Genomic DNA, 18894 nt, shown 5'->3' on the forward strand with positions numbered 1-18894 from the left:
TAGTATTCCATTGTGTGAATATACCACAGCTTCTCTATCCATTCGTTTGTTGATGGGCACCTGGGTTGTTTCCAACTCCTTGCTATTGTGAACAAAACCGTGATAAACATGGGTGTGCAAACACACTACTTTTTTTGTCTACTTGTTTTAACAATTACTAAGAGAAAGGTATTTAAATTTTGAAGGAGTTCTGTGGCTTGGCCAAAAGATTGGCAGATCTGACCCCTTCAGTGACTTCATGTAAGGAAAACTTAGAAAAATGTTCATGCAAAGATTATAACCACAAAGCCCCTGTAGATCGAGTTCTGCTCTGTCATAGGGTCTGTGTGAGTCAGAAATTGACTCAGTGGCACCTAACAACAATAACACTGACATTTCTGACTATAATTAAGATTTGAAATTTTCTTCTTAGATTTCTATCAATTTCATTTCATGAAGTTCTAGTATTAAATAAAGAAACATAATATAGTTCTATCCTCTTGAATAATTAATATCTTCATTATTTTGCAATAATCTTCCTTATTCCTAGTAATGTTTTTCTTTCTAGAACTTATTAGGGCTCTCAGGCCTGGTTTCAATTGTTTTTGGCCAAACATTGTTCTAGGTCATATAGTCCTGTTCTGTCTACTTGCTGTACAGAGGTAACTCTTGGTCGCTGTGAAGCTGAACACTGTGACACTGATGTGCCAAATGTGGTAATGGTTACCCATGGCGGACAGTGTTTGGTGCAGCTCCCTGAGTAACACAAGCTTAGAAGCAGGAGTGGCATCCACTTCCAAAATAGGTGACCCTGGAACATCTATGAACCTGAAGAAAGGATGAAAGTTACACAAGTGTTCAGGCCTTTCATTCACAGAGTTGCTATGAGTCTCCTACGACTCGACTGCACTTAACAACAACAGTAACAGAACATATTTGATCCAATATCAATATAGCCATGCCTGCATAGTAAATGTTTCAGTAATTTATACCTTCCAAGGGATTTTCCCCTTGCATCTAAGTTGTCAGATGAATTAGCATAAACCTGTTCATAATACTCCCTTATAGTATTTTCTTACACTGCTTTCTGTGTTTTAGTATTAGTGTGCTAGATGCTACTTTTATTTTGCTTGTACTTATATTTAAAATATACTTTATAAACAGCATATAGTTGGGTCTTGCTTTTTTATTAATCCAGTCTGACTTTGTTGTTGTTATGTACCATAGAGTTAGAACTGAACCATACCTGACTCTCCGGCGGGTTTTCAGATGCAGTTAATCATACAGGAGGAGATTGCCCATCCTTCTCCCATGGAGCAGCTGGTGGCCTTGAACTACACTCCTTCGGCATTGCAGTGCAGTGTCTTGCCAATAGGCCACCAGAGTATTCAGACTTTTGTATTTATTAAATGTGATTGTTTAGTTCAATCCATTATATTATTAATATATTTCTCTTTGTTTCATTTTCTCTGGCATTTTTTTTAATGTTTATTATTATCTTCTTTTCTTTTTCTTCATGGTTTATTAGCTTTGGCTTCTTTTTTTGTTATTCTACTGATTGCTTTTGAGCTTTTTATATACTCTTTAGCTTATAATATTTAACAATCTTTTGAACAGCTCTGGTAACTTAGTAGTAAGGAATTTCACTGCCAACAAAAATATACAAGGTCCAAATCTACCAGCTGCTCCAAAGGAGAAAGATGGGCAGTCTCCTCCCATGCAATTTACGTCCTTTGAAAACCTGCTGGAGGACCAGCTATGGATCAGTTCTTGGTTTATTAATGATAGCTCCCTTTTTTTTTTATTTTAGTGATTGCTTTAGGAATTACCATTCATGTTCAGTTAACACATTTTCTATTTTCTTCCCTCCCAATTTTGTGCTATTCGTAGCATGCATTTTACTTTCACATATCATATAAGCCCCAACATCAATCATGTATTTTCCGATAATTACTGTTTCCAGTGCTCTTCAATTTTGTGTACCGATCCTTCTTTTATCTCATGTCACTTTCCTTTTGACAGACTTCCTTTAATATTCTTCTGTGAGTCTTGTGATGATTCATTTTTCTACATTTATTTTTGTATGTCTGAAAAATTCTTTATTGTGCTTTTGCTTTTTGAAAGATACTGTACTGCCAATCCAAAGGGGAGCAGTTTAAATCTACCAGCTACTTTGCTTTGCAGGAGAAAAGATGGGCACTTTTCCTCCAGTGCTATTTATTGTTGTTGTGAGGTGCCAACAAGTCAAGTACAATTCAGAATGACTTTATGAGCAACATCTGAACCCTGTCCTAACCTGTGCCATCCTCACAGTCTCTGACACCCTCAAGTCTATTGCTGCAGTTACTGTGTCAATCCACCTGGTTCACGGTGTTCCTCTCCTTTATCATCCCTTCACCTTCCCAAGCATGATGTTCCTCTCTAAAGAGTAATCTTTCCTAGCAACATGCTCTAAGTATGATGAAGCTTCATCATCTTTTCCTCCAAGGGGCACTCTGGCTGCACCTTCTCCAACACATATCTCTTTGTCCTTTTGGCAGTCCATGGGATCTTCAGCACTCTTCTCCAACACCATAGTTCAAAGATACCAATTCTCCTTTTGTCGTCCTTAGTCATTGTCTAGTTCTCAGATGCATAGCAAGTCACTGAAAGTGCTGTGGTCTGAATCAGGAGCACCTTAGTCCTCAAACTGATTTCACTGCTCCTCAATAATTTAGAGAAGTCTCTGGCTGCAGACTTTCCAAATACAATCTGTCTCTTTATCTCCTGATTGCTAATATCAAATGTATTGATTTTGGATCTAAATACAATGAAGTCATTGACAGTTTCAGTCTTTTCTCCATCTGTCATGATATTGCCTACAGGTCCAGTAGCTAGTATTTTTGTTTTCTTGACATTGTGATGCAATCCATATTGAAGGCTGCAGTCTTTAATCTGCTGCAGCAAGTGCTTCAACTCTCCTCCTCACTTTCAGCAAGCTATGTTATGTCATCTGCATAACAAATGTTATTGATGAGTCTTCCTCTGAAAACTTGCTGGAAAGTCAGTTATGAGTCCGTTCCAACACAGTGGCAATGGGAAGGAGACATAGGATTCTTAGATTTGGTTTCTTTTTTTCTTTTTTTACCCCCAGCCCTTTGAAGATGTGCTTCTTTTCACTTTACCTTGCATCTGATGAGAACCTGATGACTTCCTCATTTCTCTTTCTTTGTCTATGTATCATATGTCTTTTTCTTCTGGCTGCTTTTAGGATTTGTTCTTTATCACTAATTTTGAAAAATTTGGTTAGCCAAACAGTTTTTTTCTTGTAAAGAACATGAGTCATATAATTTGCCGTGCACATTTCAGGTCAGGTCCATCTCGTGAATGTTACCTACTCTCCTCTTCTGGGACATCATAATTCTTCTCATCTTCTCTTTCCTTTGTTACTTTCCAATTTCTTCTGTTCTGCTTCAGCACGTACATATTTTCCTAATTATATTTTTGTAATCACTAAAGTAACACATTGCCATGGTGTTACGTTAAATAATTTATAGATGTATAAAAATATACTAGTTATCCTTCCTTCCCCCGCCCCATCTCTCACTCCTACCCTCTGAGGCAACAGTTGTTAACAATTTGGTGCTAAACTTTCACATCTCACTATGTGTTGGTATAAATATTTCTAGAATTTATAGACACTCTGGTTGCTTAGTGGTAAGAAATTGGGCTGCCAACTCAAAGGCAGGTGGTTTGTTTCTACACAGGAGAAAGATGGGCCTTCTCTTCCCATGTGATTTACAGCCTCTGAAAACCCAGGAGGGTCAGCCGTGAATCAGTTCTGCCTCGACATCACACAGCAACAATAGTGGAACAAGAGATGATTTATATTTTCAAGATCAACAAATGGAAATGTTAAATGGTGATAATGATGATATCAACCGAGAAGTCACTGTAGATGTTCAGTAGCTGCAAGGAAGTTCTGGGGAGGGCTGACCTGGAACTTGCAGCAGGTGTTGTGAGTCACTTGGCTCCTCCCCAGGGAGCACAGGAAAGTTACAACTTTGACTTGTTTTGCAGATTATTAAAGACCTGCAGTTGCTGGGATTGGTGGCAGCCTTGGTGATTGCTGATGTGATCCTACTCCTGACGTGGGTGCTGACTGATCCCATCCGGTGCCTTCAGATCCTTGGTGTCAGTATGACGGTGAGGGTTTCACTCTGGAGAATCATGTTTCTGACTGAAATAGCCTCTGGGGATACACAGGGGTCCTTCTCCCAGGAGCACTCATCCACCCAACAAGGACAGAACTAACCCAGAGAGCAAGGAGAGTTGGGAGTTGTGACAGCTATGGAGGTCTTAACCCTTGACAGCAGGATGTGCTCCCCTTCCCACTGCCCCTCACACTGCGAGTGTCTTTTCACGGACTGAGATGTCAGCACACTGAGACCTGCCTGGCATCGACCTCTGCTTCCATTTCATCAATAATGAGAACTTTCAGCAGTGGGAAGTTGTCTTTCCCTGTTTGTGAAGAGTTGGCATTTTAAGGTGGTCTTTTAAATCAGTCCACTTTAATCAGATTTCAACTCCCATTTACCTAAAGTGTGACCTTGGCAAAGTTATTTAACCTCCAACCCTCTGTCCCTTGTAGATAAAGTGGAGATAGTACTACCTATTTTATGGAGTTGTGGTGAAGATAAAGCTAACCAGTGCAGTGAACAGCTTAATTATGCCTGGTACATTGTCCTTGTTGTTAAGTACCATCAAGTTGGAACTGAGTAATAGCTGCCCATCCAGCAGGTTTTCAGAGGGAGTAAATGGAATGGGAGGAGATTGCCCATCTTTCTTTTCCCAAGCAGCTGATGGATTCAGACCTTTGTGTTGGCAGCACAGCTCCTTACCACTAAGCCACAGTGGAATCTTGACATAATAGATTTAATGTTTAAGATTGCAACTATTTGAATTTCAGGTCCACAGTGTGAAATAACAGTAATTTTGGTAGCACACTAATTTGAGTCAATATAAGCATAAAGGACAGAATTCAATTCAACTCATTACTTTCAACTTGAAACTGACTCATAGCTGACCCTTCAGCAGGTTTTCAGAGGCTATAAATTACATGGGAAGAGATTGCAACCTTCTACCAATGAGCGCCTGGTGGATTTGAACCACCTGCCTTTGAGTTGGCAACATAAGCATAGACAGAAGTGAGAGGTAAAACTCTGCTGTTACAGAGGATTCACATATCAGCCCAAATTTGTTGTGTTTTCCTCAGATCCATAGTTCTTCTCATTTAGTTTCTAATGAAGCCGGCTTTTTCTTTTTCATTACTTAATTTCTGCACAAACCACTACCATTGAGTTAATTCTCATTATAACAGCCCCAGAAAACTGAAATGTCCCATAGGGATTACAAAACTGTGTATCTTTACAGAAATACACTGCCTTCTCTTTCTCTCATACAATATTCGGCAGGTTTGAACTACCCACTTTTTGATCAGTGACCCAATGCTTAATCCATTGTGCTACCAGGGATCCTTTTTTGTAAAAATGGTTACCCATGGTGGATAGTGTTAGGTGGAGCTCCCCAATTAAAACAAGCTTGGAAACAGGAGTGGCATCCACTTCTGAAATAGCTTGCCTCTGGAAACTCTATGAACCTAGAGAAAGGATGAAAGTTATGCAAGTGTTCAGGTCTTTCATTCATTGGATCGCTAGGAGTTGCCTACAACTCGACAGCACTTAACAACAACAACAAGGGGGACACTAGATACTGTAATGGAGTATCCAGGTTAGGAGGTTCCCAAAAATTTGCTGTGTGTTCCTTAAAATTGTGGGTGCTCTCAGTCCTGACTCTGTGTCCCTCCCAGGTGACAGGGAAGGACGTGTCCTGCTCTCTGACCAGCACACACTTCTGTGCTTCCGTCTACGCTGATATCTGGATTGCTCTCATTTTGGGATGTAAGGTTGGTAAGCCCGTCTCCTTGAAATATAGTCTCTTATATTTCACCAACAAGATGAGTATGGGGACAAAATTACAGGTATTAACGAGGTATTGTCTCCAAAGAATCTTAACTCAGAAGAGACCTCCATTAATACATAAATACATAAATTTCAAAGCCAGTGGCCTTTATTATTTTGTCTAGTTTTGTTTTATTTGTTTTGGGGTTCACTTTTCCAACTCTGAAACTCCCATATTCATTCCTCTCCTAAATCATTTTAAATTCACTTACTGTTTCTTCAATTTTTTGGTGTGATTTGTAGATTGATTTGGCAATACCACTATTCTCTCCTACTTCCTTTCCCAGGGAATTGTAAAGAGATATTATGCCCCTTTTGGTTTGTTCTCTTTCAGCCTCATGCTGCCTTTCACCCATCTGACCTTCTCACTGTGGTTGGAAGTTGGGCTTACCTCAGGACAGGTGGGAACCTCCATGATGCCTTCTGAGAGGCTCCAGCTGCCTCACAGTATCTCCCATATCAGTATTACACCTGTCTTTCCTGAATATATCACCAATGTTGTTGTTGTTGTTGTTGTTATTGTTATGTGCCGTCGAGTCGCTTGTGACTCATAGCAACCCTATGTACAACAGCCCTAAACTCTGCTCTATCCTGTGCCAATCGCACCGTCTCTGACACACCCATCCTGATTAACCCCAACCACTGAATCAATCCACCTCATAGGGGGCCTTCCCCTTCTGCGCTGTCCCTCCACACTACCAAGCATGATGTCCCTCTCCAAGGACCGGTCCCTCCTTGCAACATGTCCAAAGTATGTCAGATGGAGCCTTAGAATCCTTGCCTCCAAGGAGCAGCCTGGTTTGACCCTTTCCAGGATGAATGTTTGTTTTCCTAGCAGTCCATGGTACCCCCAATACTCTTCTCCAGCACCACAGCTCAAAGGCATCAATTCTCCTTCTATCCTCCTTAGTCATTGTCCAACTCTCTGATGCATACAAGTGATAGCAAAGACCATGGCCTGTATCAGGTGCACCTTAGTCTCCAAAGAGACACCATTACTCTTCAGTACTTTGGAGGCCCCTAACAGCAGACTTTCCCATGGCAGTGCACCTTTTAATTTCCTGGCTGCTGGTGCCGAGAGCGTTGACTGTGGAGCCAAGCAAACTGAAGCTGTGAACAATCTCAGTCTCTTCACCAATATGCTTATTTATCTCTATTGGATAATCAAATGGGACATTATTTCCAGAAGCTATCTTATCTATGCTGCCCTGAGGGAGGTCTGACACTTTACATCAGAACTCATTATCCTATTAACTATTTCTCAACTTAGAATAACAGAGAATCTGGCTTTGAGGAGGTACAGGATTGTCTGTGTCAGTGAATAAAGCAAGTCCTGAGTGTCAGTGGGCTGCTTGCTGACTACTAAGACAGAAGTCTTGGTTGGTTAATTGCTAGCAAAAAGATGGAGTTTTTATAAAAATGTTGTTGTTAATTTTCATGAAATTCATTTCAACTCATGGTGACCCTAGGTGTACAGACTAGAACTACTTCATAAGATTTTCAATGCTGTCACTTTTCAAAATCAGATGTCAAGAGCCTCTGGGTAGATTTGAACCATCAGCTGTTCAGTTAGTAGTTAATTACTTAACCATTTGCACCACCAGGGCTCCTTGTAAAAAAAATATGTGGCTTTAAAGTTGAACTATTACCACTTAATCACAAGGAAAGTACTAGATGCTCTGCTTTTGAGTAACAGGCCTAGTGTTGGGAAGGGCTAGGGAAGAGAAATGTTGTTTTTAACTATATGCATAAATTACTCTGATAGAAATCTTTTTTAGATTAAGAGGTGAATAGCTCTTATTCTAGTTTCTTGGTATTGATTAGGAAAATGAGCTTCAGAATCTGACAGAACTAAATTGGAGTTCTGATTCAGCCCCTTTCTAGCTAACCCCAACTCTCATCTCACCTCTTGGAGCCTCCATTTCCCTCATACATACAAAGGAGATGATGTTAACATCCTTCCAGAATCGCTGTGTATTGAAAGAGTTCAGAAATGTAGAAAGTTTCCAAAAGTTTCGGGGTCCACAGAAAGAAATCAGAAATGTTAGGTGTTGTGAGCCTTCTGCCCCCTGAACAGCTCTGGAAAATACAGTCTTCTCCCAGCTCTTGAGCTCTTGAACTCTTTAGAAGAGCTTGTCCTCCTGAGCACAGAAGCCCACTGCTTCTTGCCTAGCAACTCACTCCACAGTTCAAATTGATATCTTTTCTCCATTGCCTTTTATATAATTTTGTTTCCTTCTTGTATTTCTGTAGTATTTTTCTGTGGGACAAAATATAAAAGGGTGAGAGTGCCAAGCATCATGAAACTAATGAACCAAGTCCGACAGGCACCTCAGGCTGTGAAGAGTGTCCAAGGAGCACCCCCAAATCTTCATATTAACCTGAAGGACCCCCTGCTTGAAACTGTCAGTTGCCTCACTAGCCCACACTTCTCAACCGTGAAAGTGAATGTCATAAAAGTATGGGATGTGACTCAAATATGAGTCATGGAAATAAGGAGGTTTTATTCATACCTATTTCCCTTTAGCAAGAATTTTAATGAAAAGAAGCTATTTTAGTAGAATTTAATTTGAATAAAGTCATGGACCTAATTTCATTCACCTTTGATTAAATTACTAATGGATCCAGTTTTCATCAAATGTTCCTGGTGGCCTGAGGTACCCAAAAGTCAGGCTCTCCTCAACTCTCAACTTCTGAATCTTCAAGTTGGTGAACATCCCAGGAGGGTCCTGTTTGCCCCTTGAGCCCCATGTGGCATAGTGGGCTTTAGGGATAGTGGAATGCATATCTCTACTGATCTCTTTGCTGCCGGTACAATCAGTTCTAAAACAAAATAACAACAACAACAAAAAAATTCTCTTTTGGGCTGTCTTTGTAGGAGTTGGGCTAGGTATGTGATTTCAGGGTGCCTTCTGATACCTGACAAAACTTACATCACTGTTGTTATTGTTGTGTGTCAGTGAGCCAGATCTGATCTATAGCGGACCCTCCCCTGGGTATTCAGAGGCAGTAAATCACATGGGAAGCAACTGCGCATCTTTCTCCCACAGAGCAACTCGTGGATTTGAGCCCATGCTTTTGGGATTGCAGCCCAGCTTCTTACCAGTAAGCCACCACATCTCTGTTAATTCTCCACTAGTTCCTGCCTACACCTTACAGCTACTTTTGCACATTACATGGGTAAATTTATAACAAATTCACATATTATTGCTTCAAAGCTTTGATGATTTCTGTTTTTCTCCTAAGAGAGATAGCACTTTAAGATACTTTGAGCCATTTTCACCTTCGTACAAATCAGGCATCTGACAGCAGGTTTCTGTTTATGGGCAAGGGTGAAGAATAGTCCCCTATCTCAGGATAGAGTCAGAGAAGGTCCCAAAGAAAGTGAGAACTTAGCTGCCTCTGCCTAACATTACCCAGGTCCACCTTTCCTTCATCCTCCTCTTCCTCCACAAACACTCAATGCCACAGAGTTACTGGGAGCCTCTGGAGAGCCTCTGTGTGAGAAAGAAAATAGAATCCAATCTAGGCAGATGAAATCCAAGTCTTAACGAGTAGATGGAACCTCCAAGTAGATCAGAGAAAAGAGCCCTTTCCCCTAGCATGGCCCTTCCCACACCTTATGACCTTGACATAGACCACAAGTCCATTTTCACTTCTGCATGCACCTTAACTTCATGTAATGCAAAACTGCACATTGGAGACATGGTCCTAACCCTGTGAAGCATGCTGTTCCCTCTCCCCTCCTATTACCCAGGAGCCCTTTCTCTGGGACTCCTGCCTACCCATCCTGTACCTCATTTCAGCGGATTCCTGTGGTGGCTGACTTCTCAGTGAAGAAGGAAAGGAAAAGAATTTCTTAAGCACCTACCAGATATAAAGACTATCCTAACGGTTTTCCCTTACACAATTTTAATTAACCCTGAAAAGTAGATGTTAGTAAGCTCATTTTTGTGAATGGGGAAATTGGCTTCAGCCTACCGTAGTCACTGCTCTTTGACTGTGAGTTGGTTTTCACAGCTCCTAGAGACTGAGTCTGCTCTTCACCTCCAGGGTCTGCTCCTGCTCTATGGCGCCTACCTGGCTGGCCTCACTGACCACGTCAGTTCTCCTCCGGTGAACCAGTCCTTAACCATCATGGTGGGGGTCAACCTCGTGGTGCTGGCCACGGGTCTTCTCTTTGTGGTCACCAGATACTTGCACTCCTGGCCCAACCTGGTCTTCGGATTCACATCTGGAGGCATCTTTGTTTGCACAACTACAATCAACTGCTTCATCTTTATTCCCCAGGTATGCTGTGGAGAGAATGGTGGAGGGCGGTCTGCCAGACACTTTGCTGGGGATGAAGAATTTCTCATTTCACTTTCTACTGATTTCCTCTTTTCAATGTTGTTTATTGGAACTGTTCTTGTTATGTGCGGTCAAGTCGAAACAAACCCATAGCTTACCCTCCGGTGAGTTTTCAGAGGTAGTAAATTGCATGGAAAGAGGTTGTCTGTTTTTCTCCCTTGGAATAGCTGCTGGATTTCAACCATGTGCCTTTAGGTTGACAGCACAGCTGCTTAACACTAGGCCACTGGAGCTCCCTGTTTGTTGGCGACTGAGAATAAAAGCAGGGGTTCCTAGTGAGCTGACTTCCTCTGTTCTTCCCTCCTCACTGTCCAGGAGGAGGACAGCTCTGCTCCTGGTCAGTATGAAGGTGACTAGAATGGACAGAACTGTGGCAGGAGCCCATCCTCAAGTTGACTTCACCCCTTCCCTCTTCCCCTACACCCTGATACTCTCATTTCTTCCCCTGATCTGGGAAAGTGGCATCTTTATTTCTCTCCTATTTGAGATTTCAGATTCACAAGGAAAAATCCATTTAGAACCTGGTGCAATTTTAAAAGGTATAGAAACAAAACACAAAATAATACAACTTTAGTATCCATCCCAATGTAAAATTTTTAAAAATTAATTTAAAAAGCGTGTTTCCTAAAACAAATAAATGCTTTTCCCTTCATTTTCATGGAGAAGAATAGAAAACATCTCCCTTTGACTTTTTTTTTTTTAATGTGTGTTCCGTCAAATCAGATCTGACAGGTACAGGAGGCGATTGTTCCTCCTTCTTAAGCAGAGCATCTGGTGGATTTGAACCTCATACCTCTGGGATTCTTTGACTTTTCTTAATGTCTATAAAGTTTTAATATTTATAGTACACATTTTTCAATTGAGATTTTAATGAAAGTTTTTAAAGAACTTGGATTTCCATTCATTCATTGTTGCACATTTGCCTCCCTATCTCCCCTTCCCGCCCCCAGTTCACTTTTTTCTTTGGAATAAAAGTTTTTTCATTGTTATACAGCACTCTCCCCTCCCCCAAGACCACTTTACTATGCAGCTCTTATTCTGGGCCCTTGTCATGCCAATAATACCTAATTATATATTCCCTTTGTCTTTTTATAATAACCAAAGATAACCAAATGTTATCAAATCAATTCAACTCACATGAACCCTCTAGAACAGAGTGGAGCTGAGCCCTTGGGGTTTATGAGGCTGTAAATTTGTAGGAAAACAGACTGATACATCTTCCTCTCTCAGAGCAGCTGGTGGGGTCAAAGTGCTGACCTTTAGTAAGTGCTTTAACCACTTTGCCATAAGAAAAAAAATAAATACTAAAGAAAACTGTCTTTTTAGATTATGTGGATCAAGAGGGAAAAAAATATATCAAATGAGGATAGAAGGTAGAAGATTAAATATCCAAACAAAGAAAGAATGTCAGGGGACAAACGGAAAGAATCCTCAGCTCTGTGAGGAGATGGTGTTAAGTTGAGCCCTGGTGTACCACTAAGTCAGTGGACCCAAATTAATGAATTTGGCACTTTCCCTCTTACCTTTCTGTTTCTTTTTCTTCCGCCTGAAGCCTCCCCTCAACCCACTACTCCCTCAATACCCCTGTTGTGAATCCCACTGCTGTTGCAGCTTGAGTATGAATTATCTCGCCATCAACTAGCTGACAGTTGAAGTGTTGGCAAGTGAGAGTTACAGAATATTGATAAAAAGAAACGTGCACTTTGGGGCATGACACATAGATGGGCATCAGCCCTTTCCACTTCTTCCTTTCACAAATTCTCATTACTCACCAGGATAAATAAATGTGGAAAAAATCTGCACAATTACTAGAAACTGAGGATAAGGTATTGCTTATATGCTAAAAACTGGAGGAATTTTCTCTGAATCTAATCTTAATGTTGTAAGAATTGGGTTGAAGAAATTGTTGCGCGCATAGACTTATTTGTCTGGAATGTAGCACGAAAGGGCCCTTGAAGCGAAGTGTTCCTCTCCTGGAGGTGGACGAGGAAAGGAAAAGGAGAGGAGCCCTTTGAAAGCTCAAGCCTTAGGCCCCGTGGCCAACACTGTTGATTGGTAACCAACACCCATTCCTAGAGCTTTCCTTCTTTACTCACTTCCATTTTCTAGGTTAAAAGAACTTGACACTTACTTTACCAGGGAATTGGACAATGACCAAGGAGGATAGAAAGAGAATTGATGCCTTTGAGCTGTGGTGCTGGAGAAGAGTATTGAGAATACCATGGACTGTTAGGAAAACAAATAGATTCATCCTGGAAAGGGTTAAACCGGGTGGCTCCTTGGAGGCAAGGATTCTGAGGCTCCGTCTAACATACTTTGGACATGTTGTAAGTAGGGACAGGTCATTGGAGAGGGACATCATGCTTGGGAGGGTGGGGGGACAGCGCAGGAGGGGAAGGCCCTCTATGAAGTGGATTAATTCAGTGACTGGGATAATCAGATGGGAGTGTCAGAGACAGTGTGATTGGCACAGGACAGAGCAGAGTTTAGGGCACAAGACAGAGCAGAGTTTAGGGCTGTTGTACATAGGGTCGCTATGAGTCGCAAGCGACTCAACGGCACATAACAACAACAACAACAACATCTGTCTGAACCCTCCCACCACCATTAACTATGTTCCAATTCAAAGCAACCTCCCATTGGATTGCTGAGGCTGTAAATATTTACCAGAGGAGATGGCCCATCTTTCTCCTGAGGAATAACTGGTAGAGTTGAACTGCCAGCCTTTCAGTTAGCAGCCCAAAACATTACTCATTATGTCCTTGGGGCTCCTTTTCTTACTAAGGAAACATGACATAATTTTACCCACTGTGCACTTTCTGGGAAGCTTCTAGGAGAGATTTTGCTTTCCTGAAAATGGGACAGGAATGACTGGTATCGTGCTTTCTGCATTTTTCCTGCCTTGAATGTCTGTGATGCCAGCAACTGTGGCAGCTGTCTTGTGTCCATGTGGAAATGGCCAGGAGGCTTTATTTACTATACTAGGAAATGGTAACTCTTCTCCAGTAAGACTATAGACTCGTGGGAAAGGAATTATAAAGAGTTTCTATAGCTCACAAAAAGAAAACCACAGATTTCCAAAGATTTAAAAAATCTTCCTGTGAACACAATAGAATTTTTCAGAAGATCTGAAATGTGTTGCCATCCAAATTCAAAGGATATTGCTGCTTGTTGAATAAAAGAAAACATTGTAAGAAAGACATAGTTTTATATAAGGAAATATTAAATGTGATGAAAATATTACATTTAAAATTCCAGCAGGAGGAAGCATTAACTCAACAGTTGGGCATAATAAACTATTTAATTCATTCATTGATTGAAGAGATAGATAAAATATAAGAGACTGGATAGAAAAATATGGAGAATGGATCAGGGTATATGATATGGAGCTAATAGAAAAACAAGAAAGAGAACAAGATCATTTGAGGCAGAAAAAAATTATCAAGGAAATACTGAGTGAAAGTCTAAATAAAGACTTCACCTGAAAACTGATTAACTCAACGAATTCTAATCAACTCAAATTTCTTGAGTTAGAACCAGTTCATTCACAGCTGACCGGTCAGTGGGTTTTAGGGAAGCTGTAAGCTACTGGTGGACTTGAGCCAACAGAAAGGCTGTATCTTTGGGTTAGAAACGCAACTCCCTCTGACCTAGACCACCATTGCCTCATGATACAGCCCTGCTTCTGTCTTCTCTCCAGCCTCATAGATCTCCATTGTCTGCCTTGTGTCAGAAGCTTCACCCACAGACTTCTGCTCATACCATTGTGTGATTCCTCTGCCCTAGGACAGCTGCAGGATCTAGGTACACTTCCGTCTCTACATAGACTGAAAAGTGCAAGATGAAGTACAATTTGGAATCCTCTATTTCCAGATTTGAATTAGGCAACAATTTAGCACTGTATTTGTTGAGGTGGGAGTGGGAGTGGGATCATTATAAGGCAGAGGAGCGCAAGAACAGGGCCAACTGAGAGCATTGACCTTGGTCTTCTCCTCTCTATTGCACACCCACTTCTCCTAGCTCTTCTGGAGTTTCCTTTCTCTATCTGTACCTTTTTTATGCTATTTTCTCTCTCATGCTTACTATTCCTCTTGAACTGACCATGATCTGAAACTAATAAAAGTATTTCTTAGTTCATTCTAGGCTTAGCAATTTCAAATTTAGAAATCATTGAAGTTCACCAGTTGTTTTTGCATGACCCCTTTGATTAGAAGATTCACCCAGTGGGGTCTGCACTGTATATTCTCAGAGCCGCTGAGCAAATTGGGAGAAGTGGGTGAAGGGGTCCCTCCTGCTCGAACTGTGAAAGAAGGGGTTTGTAAAGGCAAAGACACAAATATTCCTAGGGCAGCTAGGCGGCACTAGAGAGCCGAGTGAAATGGACGGCACTGCGAGGGAGGTAAGTGGACCTGGTGGCATTCTACACAGGCTCTCAGAAAATGCCAGAGTGCTTATGTCACGCACTTGGGCTTATCACAGGCAATCAGCCTATGCAGTTATGATCCCAATGATGCCCTGGGGTGACCTCCCCATACACACATCCTTCCCCATCTCCTTCACACCCCCACCCCTTTTCAGAGGTCACTAGGTAGGACTTTGTTTTCGTCTCTAAACCTCAACATGTTTTAGTTCTTCTACTGAAGTACTTGGGATTTCTTTTTTCTTTCTTTTTTTTTTTTTTATTGTGTCTTATCTGCATATGTCTCAGCACCCTACAAGACAAGTAAGCTTTTTAAAGGAAACCTGACCCCACCTCATGGCGGCAGGTGGAGGGTGGCAGGGAGGGGGCTGGAATCAAACCCAAACACATTACTGTCAAGGTCAGTTCCAATTTAGGGCAATCTACCATCTGGTGTCCAAGACTAAGTTTACAGGAAGAGACTACCTCATCTCTCTCCTGCAGAAAGGCCTGTAGATTCGAACCTCTGACCCTTTGATTGTTGCTGTTGTTATGTACCATTAAGTCACCAATCTCACTGTCTCCGACAAACCTACACCCATTACCCAGTCACTGAATCAATCCATCTCATCTAGGGTTTTTCTGTCCTGCACTATCCCTCCACCTTCCTGGGTGCTGAAGAAGAGTGTTGAATATACATACCATGGACTGCTAAGGGAACAAACAAATTTGTCCTGGAGAGGGTGAAACCAAGCTGCTCCTTGGAGGCAAGGATTCTGAAACTTCGTCTGACATACTTTGGACTTTGGACCCTTTGATTAGCAGCACAATATGTATCATCACATCACATGTGTCCATCCATTCACTTATTAGGGAACTCTGCATGGACCCCACTTCTAGATCATGAGACGACAGACATGAAAGGAATCATAGTGTGTATCTGTTAAGTGCCTTAAGTGAGGGACATTACAAGATGCTGGGGAAGGGATGTCACAGCTTGCCTGGGGGACTCAGTGATGCTTGTTGAGGATCAATGAGATCCTCATAAAATAGAGGGTTTGGCTCATTGAAGGAGGAGATGGGGTCAAAGAACTGATGAATTTTCAGATAAACATCATGAACAGCATCAAAGAGGGATGAGAAAAGAGTATGTTTGGAGCAGCCCAAGTCTTCGCTTTTTAAAAATAATTTTTTATTATTTTATACTGGTTTACATACAAAATCCATGAAGTTATTGTACATTGTTTTTTTAAAGTATAAATTTAAATAAAGGAAGAGTGACAAGAGATCAGAAGGGCATTGGAGGTAAGATGGGGTTAAAGATGTGCAGTTTATGCCACTGTATTGATGTCCCTTGACTGCTGTAACAATTTACTACAAATTTAGTGGCCTGAGAAAACACAAATTTACTATCTTGTCATTTGAGAGGAGGCACTAGTGGCCGTCCATAAGGAGTTGTGCCTCTTTATTGGTTCAAATTCACCACAGGGCCATGAGATAAAGAGGTGCAACTCTCGCCCTGCCTAATTGACAGTCTCTTCAAACCTTCTGGAGAGTCAGCTATTCGTCAGTTCTGAGTTAAAGGCAATGAGGCATTTTTTGGTGGTTTATTTTTATTTTGTTGATTTTTGTGGGTTGGGTTTTGTTTGTTTTGGATTTGTGTTGGGGTTTTGTTTTGTTTTGTTTTTGTGGGTTTTTTTTGGGGGGGGTGTTTTTTTTTTGGCAATGAGTTTTGAGTTTGTAGTTTGAGAGATCAAAAGTCCAAAAGTAGGGGAGCTCTGGTGACCTAGTGGCAAGGAGCTGCAACTACAATCCCAGAGGCACACAGTTCGAATCCACCAGATGCTCTGCCGGGGAAGGAGGGACAATCTCCTCCTGTACCAGTCAGATCTGATTTGACAGTACACTCACACAAAAATAATAAAATAAAATAAAAAATTTTTAAAAAGTCCAAAAGTCTCTCATTCGTCTAAAATCAAGTTATCAGCAGTTAATTCCTTTTGGGAAGCTGTAGAAGAAAATTGACATCCTTGTCTCCTACAGTCTTAAACTCATGCTTCTCTCCTCAGAGGCCACCAATGGGAGTCTTCAAATCTGTTTTTCTCTGTGTAACTTTTGCATCCATCCTTAAGTCATCTCTCTCTCTCTGACTCTGAACCTTTTAAAAAGACCCTTGTACAAATTACATTTGACTGCATAGATCATAACAATTTATGGGTAACATTGAGAAGAATGTTAATCCCAGAACATTTAATTATGTTCATACAAAATTTATACCTAGACCAAGACACTGTCATCCAAACAGAGCAAGGGGACACTGCATGGTTGAAAATCAGAAAATGTGTATGTTAGGACAGTATCCTTTCTGTATACATATTCATTCTGTATGCTCAGCAAATAACTTGAGAAGTTGGACTAAAGTAGAATGTAGCATCAGGATTGGAGGAAAACTCATCAACAACCTGTGTTATGTAGATGACACAACCTTACTTGCTGAAAGTAAAGAGGACTTGAAATACTTGCTGAAAAAGATCAAAGACTACAGCCATCAATATGAATTACATTTCATCATCAAGAAGACAGAAATCTTTACCACTGGTCCAATAGGCAATATCTTGATAGATGGAGAAAAGATTGAAATTGTCACTCATTCCCTCTTACTTGGATTCACAATCAACAAACACTCTTGTTACTAGCAGAAATAATAATAGCCATGTTGCATTGGCAAAGTCTGCTATAAAGGACTTCTCCAAGGTACTAAGGTTCAATGATGTCAGTTTGAAGACTAAGGTGCACCTGATTGAGGTCATGGTCTTTTCAATCACTTGCTATACATCTGAGAGCTGGACAATGAATAAGGATTACAGAAGAAATTAATGAGTTGTGTTGGAAAAGAATACTGAATATTACATCGACTACCAAAAGAACAAACCAGTCTGTTGCAACCTCAGTGTTTCTTAGAGACAAGGGTGGCAAATCTTCATCTCACATACATTGGAAATACTGTTAGGCAAGACTTTTCCTTGGAAAGGGATATCATGCTTGGAAAGGTGGAGTCAGTGGAAGAAAGGAAGACCTAAATGAGATGCACTGACACAGTGACAGCAGCAAGGGACTCAACATATGTCAGAGATGATGAGGATGGCACCAGATAGGGCAGGGTTGAGATCTGCTATTTATAAAGTTACTGTGAGTCAATGACACCTAACAACAACAACCAGGATAATCTAGGATGATTAATCTTCATTTCATTATTCTTAATTTAGTCATGTTTGCAAAGTCCCTTTTACCACAGAAAGTGGCATATTCACAGGTTCCAGCAATTAGGAAATGAAAATCATTGGAAGTTATTATTCATACTACCACACCCACATAACGCAGAGGCTACAAAAACAAGATCGTTTTTGTCCTTCTGGAGGAAAGACTACGAGGAAGGTGTGAAACTGTAAGTTGTGAATGATTAGAGTTAGGTTCCAGGGATCCTGAAGGGACAAGGTTTAGAGAGCAGAGTCTCCAGGAATAGGCCATAAAGGAGAGAAGTTAGGCAAGAAGTGGCCAGCTATTCCACTACTTGGATCTACACTGAGAAAATGAGAACTAAGGCACAAACGGAGATTTGTACACCAATGTTCATAGCAGCATTATTTACCATCACAAGAACATGGAAACAGCCCATATGTCTAAACACAGATGAATGGATTGAGAAATTATGGTACATTCACACAATGGAATACTACACGGCACATAGGAGCATTAATTTTGTAAATCATTACCTAACTTGTGAGGGACTGGAAAGCATTATACTGAGTGATCTAACTCAGGCCCACAAGGACAACTATTGTATAAAACAATTATTGTGTAGAATGAGTATAAGGATACAAGGGGGACGGGAGATGGTGGAAGCAGAGGGATGAGGATGTGCAGGGAAAGGTGGGATTGATTAGTCATGGAATTGCATAATTTAATGGGTGGGGGGTGGGGGGAAATGGGAAGAATCTGTTCTCAAAAACAATGTATTAGAATTCTGTAAATAAACTATCACCAAAAATGTCAACTTGGGAAGGGGAAGGGAGGGACGGGGGGTAAAATATGCAACAACAAATGAATGAAAATATAACTTTTCTGTAAACTTTTGTTAAAATAACAAAATAGAAAATGTTATTTTTT

General features: G+C 40.9%; 1 protein-coding gene across 2 annotated transcripts in view; it reads left to right on the forward strand.

The window, feature by feature from the left end:
- The window catches only part of GPR156 (G protein-coupled receptor 156), a 123484-nt gene that overhangs the window by 93165 nt on the left and 11425 nt on the right, over positions 1-18894 (forward strand). The window contains exons 5-7 of one of the 2 annotated variants that reach the window (XM_006884253.1): positions 4039-4164; positions 5828-5923; positions 10032-10268. In XM_006884253.1, coding sequence (XP_006884315.1) covers positions 4039-4164; positions 5828-5923; positions 10032-10268 — 459 coding nt within the window. The remainder of the gene's footprint in view (positions 1-4038; positions 4165-5827; positions 5924-10031; positions 10269-18894) is intronic. The other variant, XM_006884254.1, reaches the window with a different exon arrangement.

This window comes from Elephantulus edwardii, unplaced genomic scaffold, assembly GCF_000299155.1.
Source record: "Elephantulus edwardii isolate Elephantulus edwardi_28Jun2011 unplaced genomic scaffold, EleEdw1.0 scaffold00032, whole genome shotgun sequence".
NCBI classification, from domain to species: domain Eukaryota; kingdom Metazoa; phylum Chordata; class Mammalia; order Macroscelidea; family Macroscelididae; genus Elephantulus; species Elephantulus edwardii.